Source organism: Mesoplodon mirus (genome assembly GCF_964341445.2).
Source record: "Mesoplodon mirus genome assembly, chromosome: 16".
NCBI lineage: Eukaryota > Metazoa > Chordata > Mammalia > Artiodactyla > Ziphiidae > Mesoplodon > Mesoplodon mirus.
This window is the reverse complement of record NC_138992.1, coordinates 6,453,426-6,470,912: the sequence shown is the minus strand read 5'-3', so window position 1 is coordinate 6,470,912 and position 17,487 is coordinate 6,453,426. Positions and strand designations below refer to the sequence as shown.

General features: G+C 39.1%; 1 protein-coding gene across 3 annotated transcripts in view; it reads left to right on the top strand.

Annotated features, from left to right (window-relative positions):
* Positions 1–17,487, top strand: part of KHDRBS3 (KH RNA binding domain containing, signal transduction associated 3) — a 163,164-nt gene that overhangs the window by 50,636 nt on the left and 95,041 nt on the right. For all 3 annotated transcript variants that reach the window (XR_014291555.1, XM_082600758.1, XM_082600759.1), the window contains exon 2: positions 3,309–3,427. Coding sequence is in view for 2 of the 3 variants with exons in the window: in XM_082600758.1 (XP_082456884.1) it covers positions 3,309–3,427 (119 nt within the window). In the remaining variant the exon portion in view is untranslated. The remainder of the gene's footprint in view (positions 1–3,308; positions 3,428–17,487) is intronic.

Here is a 17,487-nt window from a genome sequence, read left to right as displayed (position 1 = left end):
GGCCTCTCCCGTTGCGGAGCGCAGGCTCCAGACGCGCAGGCTCAGTGGCCATGGCTCATGGACCCAGCCACCCCGCGCCATATGGGATCTTCCCAGACCGGGGCACGAACCCGCATCCTCTGCATTGGCAGGCAGACTCAACCACTGCGCCACCAGGGAAGCCCTCCTATTCCTGTTTCTTATCCACTGCATTTCCCCCTTGACAATTAATCGCTGTTACTCGTTTCTTATATAGAAGAAGTGAGCTATTTTCTGTGCATATACAAGTGAATATGAACGTATATTCTTACACTGTTTTACACTGTATATGTGTGTACATGTACTAAACAGTTATTTGGTGGAGACCTTTTCCTATAAGAACATAAAGAGTTTCCTGATGTTGTAAAGTAGCTGTATGTGATTTCATTGTATGGCTGTGCCCTAGCTTAGTAACCAGGTTCTTAATTATAGACATTTAGATGATTTCCATTGTTTTGCTATTAAAGACAGTGCTTTAAATGGATAACTTTGTATATAATATTTTATAATCTATCCAAGTATATTTGTAGGGTAAATTTGTAGAAATGGAGTTGCTGGGACAAAGGAAAATGTCAATTTAGATGTGCTTGATTCTGTGAGAGAATTTCAGCAGTTTTAATGAAAATTTACTAATTTTTTTATATTGGAAATTTAACTTATTTAAATTCAAAGATTATTTTGCTGTGTTTTAGAGGATTAGTGGATTTTAGTATATTTGGTAGGCTAAAATGTAAGTGGCCATTGCTTAGGGAGGCTCCATATGGGACCAAGAGAAAAACAAAAAGAAATGGAAAAACAAAAGCCAAAAAAGACATAACTGACACTAGATTTCCAGGTTGACAGAAATTTGGTGTCCATGGTTTGAAAACAGCATTTTAACCCCCTCCATCATCTAAAACCTAATCACACCTCGCTTATTATTTCTGCGCTGGGAGATGGCACTGGTACATTAAACTGTATGTAACAAATGTAATCTAGGGATTAGTGAAAGTCAAATCCCCTATGTGTTCCACCTTGAACATCTGGCTGGATTTTCTATGGTTGGCCTTCATATGCTCCAATTTACGAAAAGGTTAAATCCACCTTGGGTAGGTGTCCAGTGCCTTCGCTTCCCTAAGGAAGACCGGAGGGGTAGTAGCCTGAGTTTTAGAATATGAAACTCCCAGTTAGGGACAGTTTCAAGATTTCGTTAAATCATCTTGTGCACTTCCTGTTATTTTGCATTTTACTTTATTGGACTTCATAAAAACATTAACCTACTTATAATCTTCAATCAAGTAGAAAATGAAAATTGTTGATTGAACAACGCCTAAAAAAACAGAAGTTTTGAATGTTACCATAGGAGGTCACAGGGGCCTGAGCTGTGCTGAAAACCAGATCTGTTTGATGCCAGTGACAGGGATGGGGCTCTTTCCATTGCTGTGTGGTGTGTTAGGTCCAGTACATGCAAACCTACATGCTTTAACATGCCATCAGGCTTTAAACTTTGTTCTTAAATAAATCTTAAACAGCGAAATATTATATTTCAACATATTTCAAAGGTTACTTAATGTAACAGCTAGGTATTTTAGCAATGTAAGATTTGCAAAGTTGACTGGAGAGGAAATGAGGTATTTTATATATTTTTTCTTTTAAATTTTACTTTCCTCTTTAAAATCATAGGCATATCTCAAACTTTAATATATGGTAAAATATAATTTTTTCTAATTTTTTAATCTTACCTTTATGACTTTCCATGTTACTTCAAATGTTAAACGTCACTGATGCAAGGAATAACATTTTGAGTGTCGATTAGGGAATTAAATATTAAATTAGGCATCTAAGTTCTCAAAATTATAAAAATGCTTTGTTATTTAAAAAGAAAATAGGTAGTTAAATCTATTTTGACACATGTATTCATAACATTAAAAATTGTTTTTTCTAGGAAGTTTCAGTGTACCTAATTTTGTTAAGTCTTCTAACTCGCTAAAGGTATTCCCAATTATAGCATAAATGGATAAATAAAAATAAAATGTGGAATTTATTTTCTTCTACTGATTAAAGCTGAAGTCAGTGGAGCAGGTGACATGTGACTTATTGCTTTTTACTGAGGAAAACAAAGCTAATTTAGCTCATATCCACCATTAGTTCTACAATTTTCAAACACATTGTATATGTGCATGCCTGTGTGCTGATTTATTCATGGAAAATTTCTGAAAGAGTATATAACATTCTGTATTATTACCTCTGGAGTATGGGTATAGGAGAAACTTTCTTTTACTTTTATATTCTATGATACTATTTTAACTTTTCACCATATGTATATTTTACTTTTATAGAAAAATGTCAAAATTAAAAGTACCCTTGAAGAATTTTTTCCAGCAACAATAACAAGAATTATCTATGTAAATGTTTACATTTCACATACTTCTGTTTCAGTGTATATTGTTCCCATGCAGATTCTATATAGAATGATCAGTTTTACAGGATCCAAACTTAGGATAATACAAGAAAGCAAACAAAATGATCAGCTTATTTGGAGACTTAGTAATTATCTTTATTTTTAGAAGCTTTGGTCGGAAGCTGCAGAGCTGAGCTAGAAATGATAGTAGAATTGTGCATGAAGTGCTTTGTGAGTATCGTGGTGGGAGGGACTGATTTTCCCACTGCTGCTGCTGCCCAGTCGAGGAAAGGGACCGTAACACATAAGAAGTAGTGTTTAATGTGGTTGAATCTCGAAGGAGATGTGTGAAATTGAAATCATCAGAATAACATCACAAGAAGAGAAAAGAGCATTAACAAAGCCATGAGCTTGTAATTGGGCTTGTCACTTTTGAGGAGGGAGGATTTGGTTGGGGAGGTCGACGGACAGAAGGTTGTCCAGGGCTTTTAATGCCATCTTAGAGAACCCATTCTTGATGGGAAACGCCTTGGAGAGCCAGGCGGGGTTTGATCAATAGGGATGTCAGGGCTTGGTAACGGTGAACTGAAAATAGTTTCTGGCTTTTCTTTGCCATTTGATCAGCCTTTTCCTAGGATTCCAAAAGGCCCCAAAGAATCTATTTTTATGTTAGTGTTTGTTCCCTTCCATTAGCTTGGGCGATTGAGATTTCACATTGTAGTGCCCTGGTATGTGCGTTTTCCCGCTGTGCTGGTGGAGAATCATCGATACAATGGGACATATGTCACGGCTTGAAAAAACTGTAGCCGTCTGAAGTCCATATTCTGTATTTGGTTTCTTGCCAGCATAGAGCTACAGCCTCTGGAGTTCTAAGTCAGACACTTCACACTTACCTGTTTTTCTTCCACAGAAATAGAAAAGTTTCACAAAGGAGAAGGCAAGGATGAAGAAAAGTACATTGATGTGGTGATTAACAAGAACATGAAGCTGGGGCAGAAAGTGTTGATTCCTGTGAAACAGTTCCCTAAGGTAAGACTGTGAGCCTGCACTGCACGCGTGTCAGGCCTTATCACAAGGGAGCGCACGCTCAGTTTACGTTCTGTTTGGTGTGTTCTTGAGGTGTTCTCCCTTAGCACGACGCCCCAACACACACGCTTTTACAATCAGGTGAAACCTTATTTGGTGACTCTATCCTTTCTCTTTGACTTCGGCGTGAGTTGCGGAGCCCTGAAATGTATTCTTCTGAGTTATGTTTTGGACTTTGGACAGCCTGTTCAACTTATTCCTGCTGTAGTTTCTTCATTTGTAAGATAAGGCTGGATTGATAAGAAATAAGCTTATCCATGTTAAATGCTTGGCATAGGGTTTGGCACATAAATTATTAAAATAGTCCCTAATTATTCTAGAAAAAAGTTTGATTTTTATTCACTGCGTTATTTTATGACATTTGGCACAGTTACAATAGGTGCTTTAAAGTCTAATTCTAAAATCTGATCATCTCAGATTTGGCCTAAATTGATCTTCTTTTTACTCCGCTTTTCTTTTTTCTTTCCTCTGAGTGTCCATGTACATGATTTATGCATACTGTTGTATATATTAGTAGTTAATTTCTTTTGATTGCAGAACAATAATCCAATACCTGCAAATACCACAACGTATTTATCCATTTGCCTGGGCAGTTTTCAGTTTGGGGTTATTATAATTAAATTGCTGGGAACCTTTTCGTACATTTTGTGACCATACGTTTTCGTTTATTTTTAGTAAATACTTAGGGTTTAAATTGCTGTGTATTTAGTTTTATAATAAATTGCCATAGTTTTTTTCCCAAAGTGGTTGTATTTGTGACATTTCTAGAACAGTGCATGCCAAGTTGTGGTTGCTCCATATATCTAAATCCATATTTGATGTTGTCAGTCTCTTTAATTGCAGCCATTCTGATAGGGTATTGGTATTTTCCTGTGGTGTTAATTTGCATTTCCCTGTTGATTAATGATTTTGTGTACTTTTTCATGCACTTACTGACCATTTACATATATTCAGTTTTGAAGTCTCTTTTTAGATCTTTTGCCACTCCCTGAGTGGGCAGTCTGTCTTCTTATCATTGAGTTGTAGGAGCTTTTTTTTTTTTATATATCCTGGCTACAGATCTTTTGTTGGTTATACGTTTTGTGAATATTTGACTCCGTCTGTGGCTTGCCTTGTTATTTTCTTAACAGAGTTTTGTGATAAGCAGAAGTTTTAAATTTTGATGACGTCTAATGTATCAAGTTTTTCTTTTATGATTTTACCTTCTGTCAACTAAGAAATCTTTGCCAACCTTCAAGGAAATGTTAGAGTCCTTTATAAGTTCTAGTCTCCTGTGTTTCCCCTAAAAGCTTTACCATTATAGCTTTTAATTTTACGTCTGTGATACATCTCAAATTAGTTTTTGTGTATGGTGTGAGAAAGACAGTCAAAATTTATTTTTTCTTCATATGGATATCCAGTTTTTTCAGTACCATTTGTTGAAAGATATTTTCCTCCCACGGATTGTGTTGGCATCTTTGTTGGAAATTGGATGACTATGTTAAGTGAGGGTCTATTTCTGTACTTTCTATTTTGCTTCATTGATCTATTTATGGATCATTATGCCAGTACCATACCATCTTCATTACTGTTGCTTTTTATAGTAAGACATGAAGTTAGGTAATGTATTCCCTTCAACTTTGTCCTTTTTCAGGATTGCTTGCATATAGATCCTTTGCAATTCTATATAAATTTATTGTTTTATTTTCACAAAACATTCTGCTGGAATTATGATTGCAGTTGCATTGAATCTGTTGATCAGTTTAGGGAGTTCTGACATGTTAACAATATTAAGTCTTCCCTTCCTTGAGCATGATATATCTTTCCATTTAGATTTTTAATTTCTATCAGTAGTGTTTTGTACTTTTTAGGGTAAAGGTCTTGTCTTCTGTTGAACTTATTCCTAAGTGTTTCATGTTTTTTGAACACTCTTGTAAAGTATTTCGAAATCTTATTTTCCAATTTTTTTGCCTCTAGTATAAACTTTTGCCTCTAGTATAAACCTTGTATTCTGCTACCTTGCTAATAAATTCACTTGTTCTAGTAAGTTGCTTTATAGATTCCTTAGAATATGCTATGTACATAATCATATCATCTGCATAAACAGTTTACTTCTTTCTTCCCAATTTTTATGCTTTTTATTATCTTATTATTGTATTGGCCAGGATCTCTAGTATAATGCTTGAATACAAGCGGTGACATTAGGCAGTTTTCTCTTGTTCTCAGGCAATGTGGAAAACATTCAGTATTTTACCGTTAAGCATGGTAACAGCTGTGAGGTTTTTTTTGTAGATGACCTGTATCTGGTAGAGGAAGTTTTCTTCTATTTTAGTTTTGCTGAGAGATTTGATCCTGACTGGGTGATGAATTTTGTTGAATACCTTTTCTGAATCTATTGAAATGAACACAGAATGTTTCTCCTTTATACTGTTAATATAGTGAATATTATTGATTGATTTGGCTAAATTAAACCAGTTTTGCATTCTTGGGTTAAACCCTACTTAATGATGTATTATCCTTTTTATACATTGTTGGATTCAAATGCATCTCTATTTATGAGTGATAGTGGCCTATAATTTATACACACACACATAGAAGTGTTCTCCCCCCCCCCCCCGCAAAGAATGTATGTCAGTTTGGTGCTATTGTTTTCTTTATTATTAGGTAGAATTCACTAGTGAAGCTGTCTGGGGCCTGGAGTTTGGTGGTGAAAAACCCTTTTCAAATACATATATTTATATATGAATCAAATATAAGTTCTTCACTGTCTTTAATTGACAAGGCACTAATCAGATTTTCTATTTCATCTTTTGTGAAAATTGTTTTGTGTTTTTCAAAGGATTTGTCCATTTCATCATAATATTTCAGGTATTGCTTCTTTAAATACTTTTTCTGATCCTTTCAGTCCCCGCCCTTTGAGACTCTAATTACAGGTACTTTCAACCTGTTGATATTCTCGAAAAGATTCCTGTGACTCTGTTCACTTTTGTTATTAGTTTTTTCCCCCTCTTCTTCAGTTTGGATCATTTCTGCTGCTGTATCTTAAACTCATTGACTCTTTCCTATGTTATCTTTATTTTTTGGGAAGCCTATCAGATAAAATTTTTATATCAGGTATTGTACTTATCTGTTTCAGAATTTATATGTGATTCATATATAAATATATGTATTTGGAAACATGTTTTTTTCTTTGTCGGGATTTTCCATTTATTGCAGGTGTTATATTATCTTGTGTAATTGAGCACAGTTAAAATAGGTGCTTTAAAGTCTCTAATTCTAAAATCTTAGTCATCTTAGATTTGATGTGAATTGATACTCTTTTATCTTGATAATGTTATATTTTTCCTATTTTTTATATGTTGAGTAATTTTGGATTGTATACTGGACATTGTGTTATATTGTGGAAATTGGATTCTGTTATGTTTCTTTGAGGGGTGTTGATATTTTTGGATCCAGATGCAGAGTCTGTCGGATAGGAGTGCAGAACTCAGTTTACTTCTCAGTTTGACTTTTGCGTTTATTTTTGGCATACGTGATTGACAGACTTTATACACAAAATTTGGGGCTCCTCAAGTCTAACTCATTTCTAGTATTCCTCCCACACATTTCAGCACTATGGTTGCCTCAAACTCTGCTGCGCAGCTAAAAGCTCTACAATCAGTGAATTCACCCAGCCATTCCCTTCTTCTAAGTCTTGACTCCCTTGTAGAACCTCCTTGTTTGTGAGCATTCTGTGGAGGCTTTAGATGGTTGCTTTTTGTATTTTGTTCAGCGTTTGAGAGTTTACAGTTGTTTACCTAGAGACAGTCAGCCTGTTAGGAACTTACTCAGCCATACTTTCAAAACTGAAGATATATAATACATTTTAGCAAACAGAAAACTGTTATGAGCATTTTATAGACATACTAATAACTAAACACAGCATGGATTATGGAAACTTTTATAAATTGATTCACCAGGCTTGATATGCCCTATATACTCAATATGCAGTAGGTAGAAAGATGCACAGACACCATCCCCAACTTTAAAGGGTTCATAGTCTGGTAGATGATTAATCTGAAGTTAATACTCTGTTGTGTATGAGTTAAGTATGTGAAATAAAACCTCAAATGTTGTTTTTCAGTGTCAGCTTTGATGCGAGTAGGGGAAGACGAATTACAGTTTCTGTGTCTCACAGCAGAGTCCATGTCAAGTCCTCATAGCGTCTGAAGTAGGCTGCTTAGAAATCTGCTTTCAGAACGCTGAAAAGGATATTTCTGCTTAGCAAATCGAGCATTTGAGTTTCAAGCCAGCCTTGTGTAAAGGCTAATATAGGACTCACATCAGTTCTAAGAAAAAGCTTTCATGCTGGTGTCCGTTAATAGGCTGAGATGGAGGAAGCTGGCAGTACTTGCGCCTCTGGAATAGCAATGGGCAGAGGCAGCTTGGTGTGGAATTGAGGCTATTGTACACTTGCAGCTTCTGGGGCAAGAGAGGAGCGCTGTTTGTGAAACTCCAACTAATAAAATGATTTCCATTAATTGAGTAGTAATTTCTCTTAATGAACCATTTCAGCACTCTTTCAATGGTAAAACACTGAACATGAGTCTTTAAGTATTCAAACCCAAAATATATTTGCTCTCTTGAGCATATGCGCAAGCTTGTAAAGTGTGAAATGCAAATAAACACTGTTTCATGATTTTTTTTTTTTAAAGACTTTAAGCTATAGAAATTGTCCTCCAAACTTTTCCCGTGGGTAAACCCTAACCCTTGGTTCTGGGCAGTGACTCGATGTAACAGAGTTAACCTAAGTGCCAAATCAACATTGGAACAAGGCACCCTGTCTGTGAGGACCTTAAATGCCTTGTGGTTTAGATTTTACATTGATTTTTTTCTTTTTTAATTCACTGTTTCCTTCATCATTGATCCCATCTATCCATTCATATACTAACATTTATTGAGGGTCTTCTCTGAGCCAGAAATTGTGCCTGGAAAACAAAACTGATTAAGACATGTTCTTTTGTCACAAGAAGCTCTCCGTTTTGTGGGGAATACAGATGAATAACTTAATTTTGTATAATACAGTGTGAGAAGTTCAATGTTGGTTAGGGGTCAGAAATAAGACAGGGTGAGCTGGAGGGGTGGCCATGACAGGGGTATACAGGGCAGAGGGCATTTGAGAAACTACCAGCCATTGTACTTGGCTAAGCAGGTTAATTTCAATAAGATGTGCAGGTTTTTATTGAGGATTTATAAATAAAGTGATAAGGGAGCAGTGAATGGGGGCTGATCCCTCATCACCTTACTTATATAAGGTAGGGTTGGCCAAGGGGGTGCTGTGAAGTTAGAACAGGAAGTGACCTTTGAGCTGCTTCGGAGTATGAGGTAGGTTTCTCCAGGTGTTTAATTATTGGAAACTATTTCAGGAAATGGAATGCCGTATGTAAAGTCATGCTAGGGTAAAAGAAGGCTTATGCACCATTTTAAAAAGTCAGTTGTCATATGAAATTGAATTATATCTCTATATATCATTATGCATACATGCTCTACTGCTATGGTAAGATTGTCTTTATTATACTGTTAAATAAAAGAAGGAAAAGCAATATGTAGGACAGATAAAACCCTAGTTGAACATTTATTTTAAGAAAAACTAACTTGAATCTTACTGGCAGTTATTTTCTGGAGGGTAAGGATCATGTGCTCTTTTCTACTTTACATGTTTCTGTACTTTAATGTTTTAATAATAACTTGCTGTCACTTTTATAATTAGGATAAAAAAAAAAGATTCTCATTTTTGGGGAAAAAAAGTGCCCGAGATTGTTAACTTAGGAGATACCTGTGTACTATGATTATGGTTTTTAAGATTTAGTGTACTGAGTTAGATTCTACAGGTTTAAATTAGATTTATTAATTTTCATAATTTGGTAATTGTTGTCTAATCTCTCAGCATTCTGATGCTTACATATTATTTTCAGTAACTTTATATTAGGCAATATGGGTTCTTACATTAAATATTTTCCTATTTTGTGCATATTTTAAATTTGATATATTTGCTGTCTCACAGAAGTTCTTTGGTTAAGAGTCTTTGAGAGAGAAGAGCGAAGTATTTATAAAACAGGTTTCCTCTGGAGTTTGAATTAAAGCTTGAGAAGCTTTCTTTTTAAAGTTGGCTTGCATTTTTGCCCTGTAGTGAATTGCAGACAATTAAAAACCCATGAATTTATTACTGGGTGGAAGGAAGCCTATTCCATAGAAATCATCATGGCTATCAAAATTTTCCTAGAATGGTAGATATTTGACAGTCATATCGGTATGTTAAAAGTTGCCTTTTCTGTGTCTCCTAATTAATTTTTGGAGGCAAATAATGTTTTTTTAAGAGGATTCATGTGAAAATCCTTTTTATTTTTGGTGTCCAGTTGATAGTTTACCTGTAGAAATAAAGTGATAATGCACTTGTTTGTTAGTCCTTACGTGCCATTACCGAAATCCACAATGCTGTCTAGGGGGGATTTTGAAACTTGTTGGTGTCGAGGAAGCCTGATAATAAAAATCATCACTTAAAGACACATGTGTTTATGACAAGTCATGATCAGTGTCCCTCCTAGTATTCATTACATCTTGGACCCTCTGGGGAAGCAGAAAGGCCACTCTGGAACATAGAGCCTTAGGAAAGTATCTTGGCCCGCAGTCCATTGCTTCACTGAGCACCAGTCCCCTTCCAGGCCAGGCCAGCCCTCTCCCACCTTGACAACCCGTGTCTTACAGTGGGAGCGGGAGGAAAGTGCAGCTGTAAGTAGAGATGAGCCTCTTCGAGGCTCCTTTTGTTCTTTTCTCAGCGATCTTCTCTGGGCCCTTGAGATCTTGTGATACACGCCCCTATGTCATGAGAATTAGAAAGTTAAGCTGGAATTTGTGAATATGATAGCTTTCAAAAAACATTATGAAGGAATTTCAAATCTTATGCTGTGACTTTTCCCTTCTTCTCTTCTAAAATGCTTGATTATTGACCCAGAAAGCAGCCCTTGAACTTAAAGTTGTTAAGTGGACTTCAGAAACAACAATGCATATGTTAAGGGGCTTGTTAAAGAATTTACTCACGTTTTTTTTTTGGGGGGGTTATTGTTTTACTATTACTATTTTATTGAGTCAAATGAGTAATTACAAAATTTGGTTATATATAGGTCCCCCCACATCTCATTACATTTAAAAGAGTAAAAATGCTACCATTATATGTACTTTGGTCACAATGCAGTACATTAAGAAATTAAAGTCTGTGATGAATATTGTTCTGTGTAAATCTTTTATTACATCACTGCTTATTTTTGATAGGTGATGGAGGATCGATCTCTTAAGTGTATTGCTGAGCGAAAAGGTAAAACAGCTTTAGTGCTTAGCAATATATTACTGGCTTAGATGTGTTAAATATTATTGGACTGCTTATTTTGGCTCTGGGCCCCATGAAGACCTCCCAGTTGGATCACCTGAAAATTGCACAGCTGTACAGTTGGACACAGGAAATATGAACAAAGCTTATAACCCCTCTCTTCTAGGATTCCACCCACTTCACCTCCATCCCCCCACAGTGGAGTAAAATGGCAGAAATTCATTAAATGGCCCAAACTGTGAACTTTTATCCGAACACGTAATTGACACACAATTACATGAAACAGAGGGCACTTAGTATATACATTGATACTGAGACAGTTACAGAGGGGAAAGCAGTCAGGTTTAGAAGTCAGCCCCTCTTTGTCATGCCTACTAGCTCTGCCGTTTACTAGCTTTCTGACACCAGATGTGTCACATCTTCCTCTCCCTCCCTCCCTCCCTTCCTCTCTCTCTCTTTCTTTTCTTCCTTCCTTTCTTTCTTTCTTTCTCTCCTTCCCTCCCCCTCTCTCCCCCTCCCCCTCTCTCCCCCTCCCCTCTCTCCCCCTTCCCCTCTCCCCTCCCCCTCTCTCCCCCTCCCCCCTCTCCCCTCCCCCTCTCTCCCTCCCCCCCCCTCCCCCTCTCTCCCCCTCCCCCTCCATCTCATCAGGCTAAACACCTACTGGACCACCTCCACTTGGATATCCTGCAGACTTCTTATATTTGATGTGTCCATAAGTGAACTTCATACCTCTTCTTGGCAAACCTGGACCTTTCCCTGTGCTCCTATTTTAGTGAATGACAGACAGCCCCTGTATCTAAGAGCCCATGCCTAAAACTAGCATATCATTTTTGTCTACTAATTTCTCCTTCATTTACCTCTCCCCCTCCATTCTTGAAGTACAATGACATATACATTTTATTACTTCTACTTCTAAAGTAATCCACATCTATTTCTGTCTCTTCATTCCACTGCCACTCCTTACTTTAGACCACTATCATCCATCACCTGGTCTTTTGTAATAGCCTCTTATCCAGTTTCAAATCCTCCATCCCATTCTCCACACTTGAAGCCAGGCTCTTGCAGTCTGGGATTTTCTGGATTAACAGTTTCAAACTTAAGTATATATGGGCTACGTGGCTTGTTTTATTTGTTTTGCTGTCCACCCATCCCCCACCCCTGCCCAAAGAATATAATCCAGCTTTGAGCATATAGAGATTAAAAAGTACATAAAGTAGATGATTTCAGATGGGGTGTTACTGTGTGTGTGATTTTGCCCATGTCATCTCCTGAAGAAGTTAACTTGTGTACTTTACTTGATTGATTTTCAGGGTTGCTGATGTCTAAATAAGTAGGGTTGTTTACCGTTTAAAAGTAGATACTGTGTTAAAATTACAATCAGTGGAACAATACCAAATAATCTCAACCACTACCAATAATGCTTAGTGATTTGTGGTTGACAAATTAATAAATTTAAGTAATAGTATTATATAGCTCTAATATGTTGCAATAATTTCTGCAACAAAGAAAATCAATAAAAACTATGTTGGGCTTCCCTGGTGGTGCAGTGGTTGAGAGTCTGCCTCCCGATGCAGGGGACACGGGTTCGTGCCCCGGTCCAGGAGGATCCCACATGCCGCGGAGCGGCTGGGCCCGTGAGCCATGGCCGCTGAGCCTGCGCGTCCGGAGCCTGTGCTCCGCAACGGGAGAGGCCACAGCAGTGAGAGGCCCGCGTACCGCAAAAAAAACAAAAAACAAAAAAAACCCCCCAAAAAACTATGTTGACTAATGCCATTTGGTTAGGGGCAAAATAAACTTTAGTTTCACAAGTATGTATTGAGAAATCATTATGCAGGAAGGATAATGAATAAAATATGGGTCCTAATTACTCTCCAGGGGTTTACAGTCTAACAGGAGAAGCAGAGTAAATTTTACTAAATAATGTAGAGTAAAGACTGAACTAACATAAGAGAGGTAGATGGACACTGCAAGGTTTTAAAACAGTGAGGGAGAGTTATTTCTGGAGAAAGAATTACAGGTGGAATTAAATGTAGTCCGTAAGTGTAAATTCAGGATGTTAACAGGCAGAGATCAGGGGGAAAGACAGAGTAACTCTTGGGCCAGGGTGATTTAATTATGGGGAGTGGTAGTTTGTAGCATTCGTTGGAATGGTGATGACTAGCGTGGGAAGCCTTCAGTGCTGTATTCGCGCATTAGATTTTTACATGGCCTAGGGAGCCCTGAAAGATTTATGACAGATACAAATAAACAAGTAGAATATATAGTAGGAAATGTTCTGCATTATAAAAGATCTTACCTTGTTTTTTTGAGTCCTCAACATTTAGGAATGATTGATTTAAACACAAGTTGGAATGACTTTTACTCCCTAGAAATTCAAGTTCCCATGTAAAAGTGATGGTTATTGTTAGCGGTGATTATCAGAATTGTGAAAATTATTGTCATTGATCCAAAGCTTGGCTCAATTACTAACGATCCTAAGAGACCAGTGTTCTGTTACCGGAGAGGCTGCTCCGTTTCATATGAACGCCACGGTCCCAAGTCTGTTGTTAGGTTTACTACTGTTTGGAGTTTTGCATTTATGACATTGGCTTAATTCAAATGAGATCAGTATTCTGAATACCAACTAAAAGGTGGATTTATTTAATTAATCATTGTGTTAGTGGTTAAATTATTGGAACCTTAGATGGCTCGTAAAGCTAGTGAAAGTAGTGATCTGGTCTTTTCCTTTCGAGAGAAGAAGACAGGTAAACAAACCTCGTTTATTTTCGTTTCATTCTTGCTGTTGGGCAGGAATTAGGTGCATGTGGAGGTGAGGAACCAAATGTGTTTCCTGACAGTGTAATTCTTTCTCTCCAGTAAGGTCTAGAAAGAGAATATGGGGTGACGTTTTCCAAAAAGGGATGTTATGTCCAACCTTACATTTGGGTACTAGAAGAACATGCTAGAACTTCTATTTTAATGTATGTATGTAGCGTGTGGTTTCTGCATCTCAGGCACTGTTTTAAGGGCCTTACATGTATTAACTTTTCATGTGTTAATCTTTACAGTTTTAGGAGGAAGGAATGATGATCTCCTGTTCACTTATAAAAAACTAAAAAACAGAGACGTTAAGTAACTTGCTAAATGTTATTACACAGTAACAGGCATTTGAACCCCAGAAATCTGGCTCCAGAGCCCATGCTTCTGTTCAAGAGATTAAGCTTTATTAATATTTATTACACAGGTTAACACTAGTACTGTTACCTGGCACGTGTGAGTGCGAGACAGTTGTGTGCACAGTGAGACAGGATGCTGGAGTGGAAGAGGGGATTCTCCGAGGCAGAAGCTCCCACCAAGTTTTAATCCCTCACTTGCTTTCAGTAATTGGGGCAGATAGCTGTGTATGTGCCTGGGTATGGGTTCTTGGATTGCGTCTACTAGTTTTAGTTAACTTACCTTTTTCAGTGGACAAAGAGTGTTGCCAAAGAGACTGCGACTTCAGGGCCACTGTAGATGCAGTCGAAATGAGCAGGGAAACGGCAGAGCCGCTCCGTCCCCGTGCCCAGCGCAGGCTCAGCACCAGGACAGGGAAAGAGCAGCTCCCGTCCAGATGGGCGTAAGAAGAACAGTCTTTTCAAATTGGGACTGTTTTTCTACATCCAGTATCGTTAATGATGAATCTCTTGACCTAAGTAAGGATCGAAATATTATAACCCAATGGTAGATCAGGTGTAGAATTTTAAAATAAATAAATGTATACATACATATATATGCACACACACTCACGTCCATTTTATGTGCATATAAACTGTAGTGCAGGGGCCAGGGATCCTTCTTGGCTGCCTAACTTAAGATCTGGAACATTGGGCGTGATAGTCTGTGGGGAACACTTAGTCGCCATGGACTGCACCGGTGGACCTGCTTCCTGTCACCTCCTTCCTTTCTCACAAGTTATTAGCTCTTCACTAAACTTGAGACAGATACTGTATCCAAACAAAGTTTTTTTATTTCTTTATATCCTCTCATTTCTCACATCCTACTTCAGACATACCTCTATAGAAATGAATTACATTGTTTATCTATTACAGTACCTCCTTATTTTAGTCTTTGTCAGATGCCTTTTAAATCATTTTTAATAAACATGTAGATTTTATACGACGCTCAATTACAAGATGTTGGACAGTTAGGACCATGTACCCAAAATATGCCTCCTTCCATCTGTGCCTGTGTGGTATATTTTAGGGTTCGTTTTAATTAAATCTTGGGTAGTGATTGGTACATTCTGGACGTTAACTTTCATTATTCACGTTCAGCGCATGAAATGCTGCTTTTGCCTGTTGGGAGCTAGTGCTGCTCTCGTCTGTGGCTGAGGTACACAGGGAGGTGAGTCAGGGTCTCTGCCCTCAGAGAGTGCCACCTCCATCCCCTCTTAAGGAAGGGAAGGCAGGCAGGTGATTGCTAGGCCTAGAAAAGACCGTGATGTTTGAGGCTCTTAAAACTTTTTGATAAATGACTGCTTCGTCGTTTTTTGTCTGTGGCAGTGCGCCCCCCAGTGGCCACTCCCTGCGTTCATGCCCTGTATCCTGCGTGCCCTTCCCTTGAGTCTGTCCTGACCCTGCAGCTCCATTTAACTGACAAGATGTGAACTTCCAGGCTAGAGCTTTAAGGAAGCCTGACAGCTTCTGCTTTTCTGACCTTGGAAGACATATACCATGCAAAGGTCCTATCACCCTGAGGCCACCATGGGAGGTGGAAGCTTGGGATACCCAGGTGGAGGAGAATCAAACCAATAAGAACTGAGGTCCCCATCTGACAGCCACCACCAACTTAAGAGACATGGGAATAAGCCGTCTTGGAAGTGGGTCCTCCAGCTGCAGTTGGTCTGGCTGTTGCCACATAGAGCTCCCCCCAGGGCTCAGATTGCTGAATTGTGAGCAAATAAATAAAACGGTGGTTGTTCAAGGCCATTACATTTTGGGTTAGTTTGTTATGCAACAGTAGATGCCCAAGATGTCATTAAAGCATAACCTAGTCCCTCATTTTCTAATTACCAAGGCAGGTGCGGCTGTGTGTATGTCGGCTGGACCAGGGTTTTAGGGTCAGGTGGGAGGATGCTGAGGGGGAGAAGGGACTGTAATGGACCAAAGGAAGCCGCTTTTAGCACATAAGAGATTTATCCCAGACTGTTCTGTCGATGAAATAGTGAAGTGCATTTAAGAACAATAACTAATGTACAAGGAGCGTTAAGTAGTTCATGTTATAGTCAGGAAAGATACCGGAGCGCTTTTGAGCATTTTTGCCATAGTGAACAGGAGGGGCTCTACCATTGAGAGGACTTGATGTTTTGAAATTCCTTTCCTTTTGTGCCAGAGGGTGTTTTGACTTTATGTTACTGCTGATACAGCCGTGGCCTTTTTAAAATAAAGCAACGATAGGCAGAAGACCAGGTTCCTGGACCCAGAATTTATTAACCTGTTCTTTTGCTTCTGTTGATCCAGTACAAGTTTTCTTTTTTTGAGCATTACTGTGTGTGTTAAGGCTGACGACCGGGGTTAAGATGTGAGGATTCCACAGTTGAGGAAAACACATTTCCTCTTCCAAGGAGTACAACCTGGAAGGAAATGTTTCAAACCGTAGTTTGGTAAGTGGGAGAAGAGAAGGCAGGAGGAGAGGGAGTGCGGGGGGCTAAGAGTGTCGGGAGGTGCCTGGAGGGGCCGCCCGGGCCTGCCAGACTCTGCTGAGCCCGGGAAGGGCTGGCTGTGCTGCGCTTGCTCTTTACGAAGAAACACTGAAACCCTCTTAGACTCCAGATGAAGTCCACGCTCTTAGCCTGGACGGATGACCCTGCCTCTTTCTTCCCCAGCCTAGTTGCTGTGCTCCAGCAGGCTGGCCATCTTCTTATTCAAAGAAGGTCCTCAGTGCCTGAGGGCTTTTGCACTTGCCGTTCACAGTGCAGGAAAGTCTCTGTTTCCAGATCCTTGCGGAGGACGCAGCTGAGCTGACCATCACGGACCAGCCTGGTCTGCCGTTGCCCAGCCCTCCACGATCACCCACGCTCTCTGTAGTTGCCTTCTGCCCACCTCAACAGACGCTTAGCAGTAATTAACAGACGTTGTGTCTGCGCTTCTGTTTCTCTTGTTTGTCATCCGGCTCTTCTGTGAGCAGATGGGGCTCGGTACGGATGCGGCCATTGCTTGTTTCTGTTCTTCACCCAGCACCTAGAACCAGGTCACCAGTGTTGTAAAGAGAATAACACTTCCTGAGGGCTGGACGCTGATCTCAGTACATGTTTTGTTGATTTTGTCAATATTTTAAGAAACAAAGCAAAGTGGGTTTTGTTGCCCTTCCTCCTGCAGATTAAGGCTTTCGTTTAGGAGGGGAGGTAGGGGATATGTCTCTGAGTAGATTTCAGTAGAGGCTGTTTTCCTCTCCCCCACTAGCCAGGGCAAGTGGTCTCAGGATTCTTTCCTGATCTTCCCTGTGAGCACTTGGGGATTGGGGGGTGGTGGTGATGGTGGTGAGTTCCTGCAGGAAAAACCTTTGAGAAGGTATCGACTCTCCTAATTCTGGGCTTTTGGTCTTCTCTGCTCTCATGCTCGTCCCCCATCCAGAGAAGCAGATGCTTGAGTCTTATCTCTCCCCGCAGGTGTCTGTACTCTCTCCAGTTGTGTGGTTAGTGTTC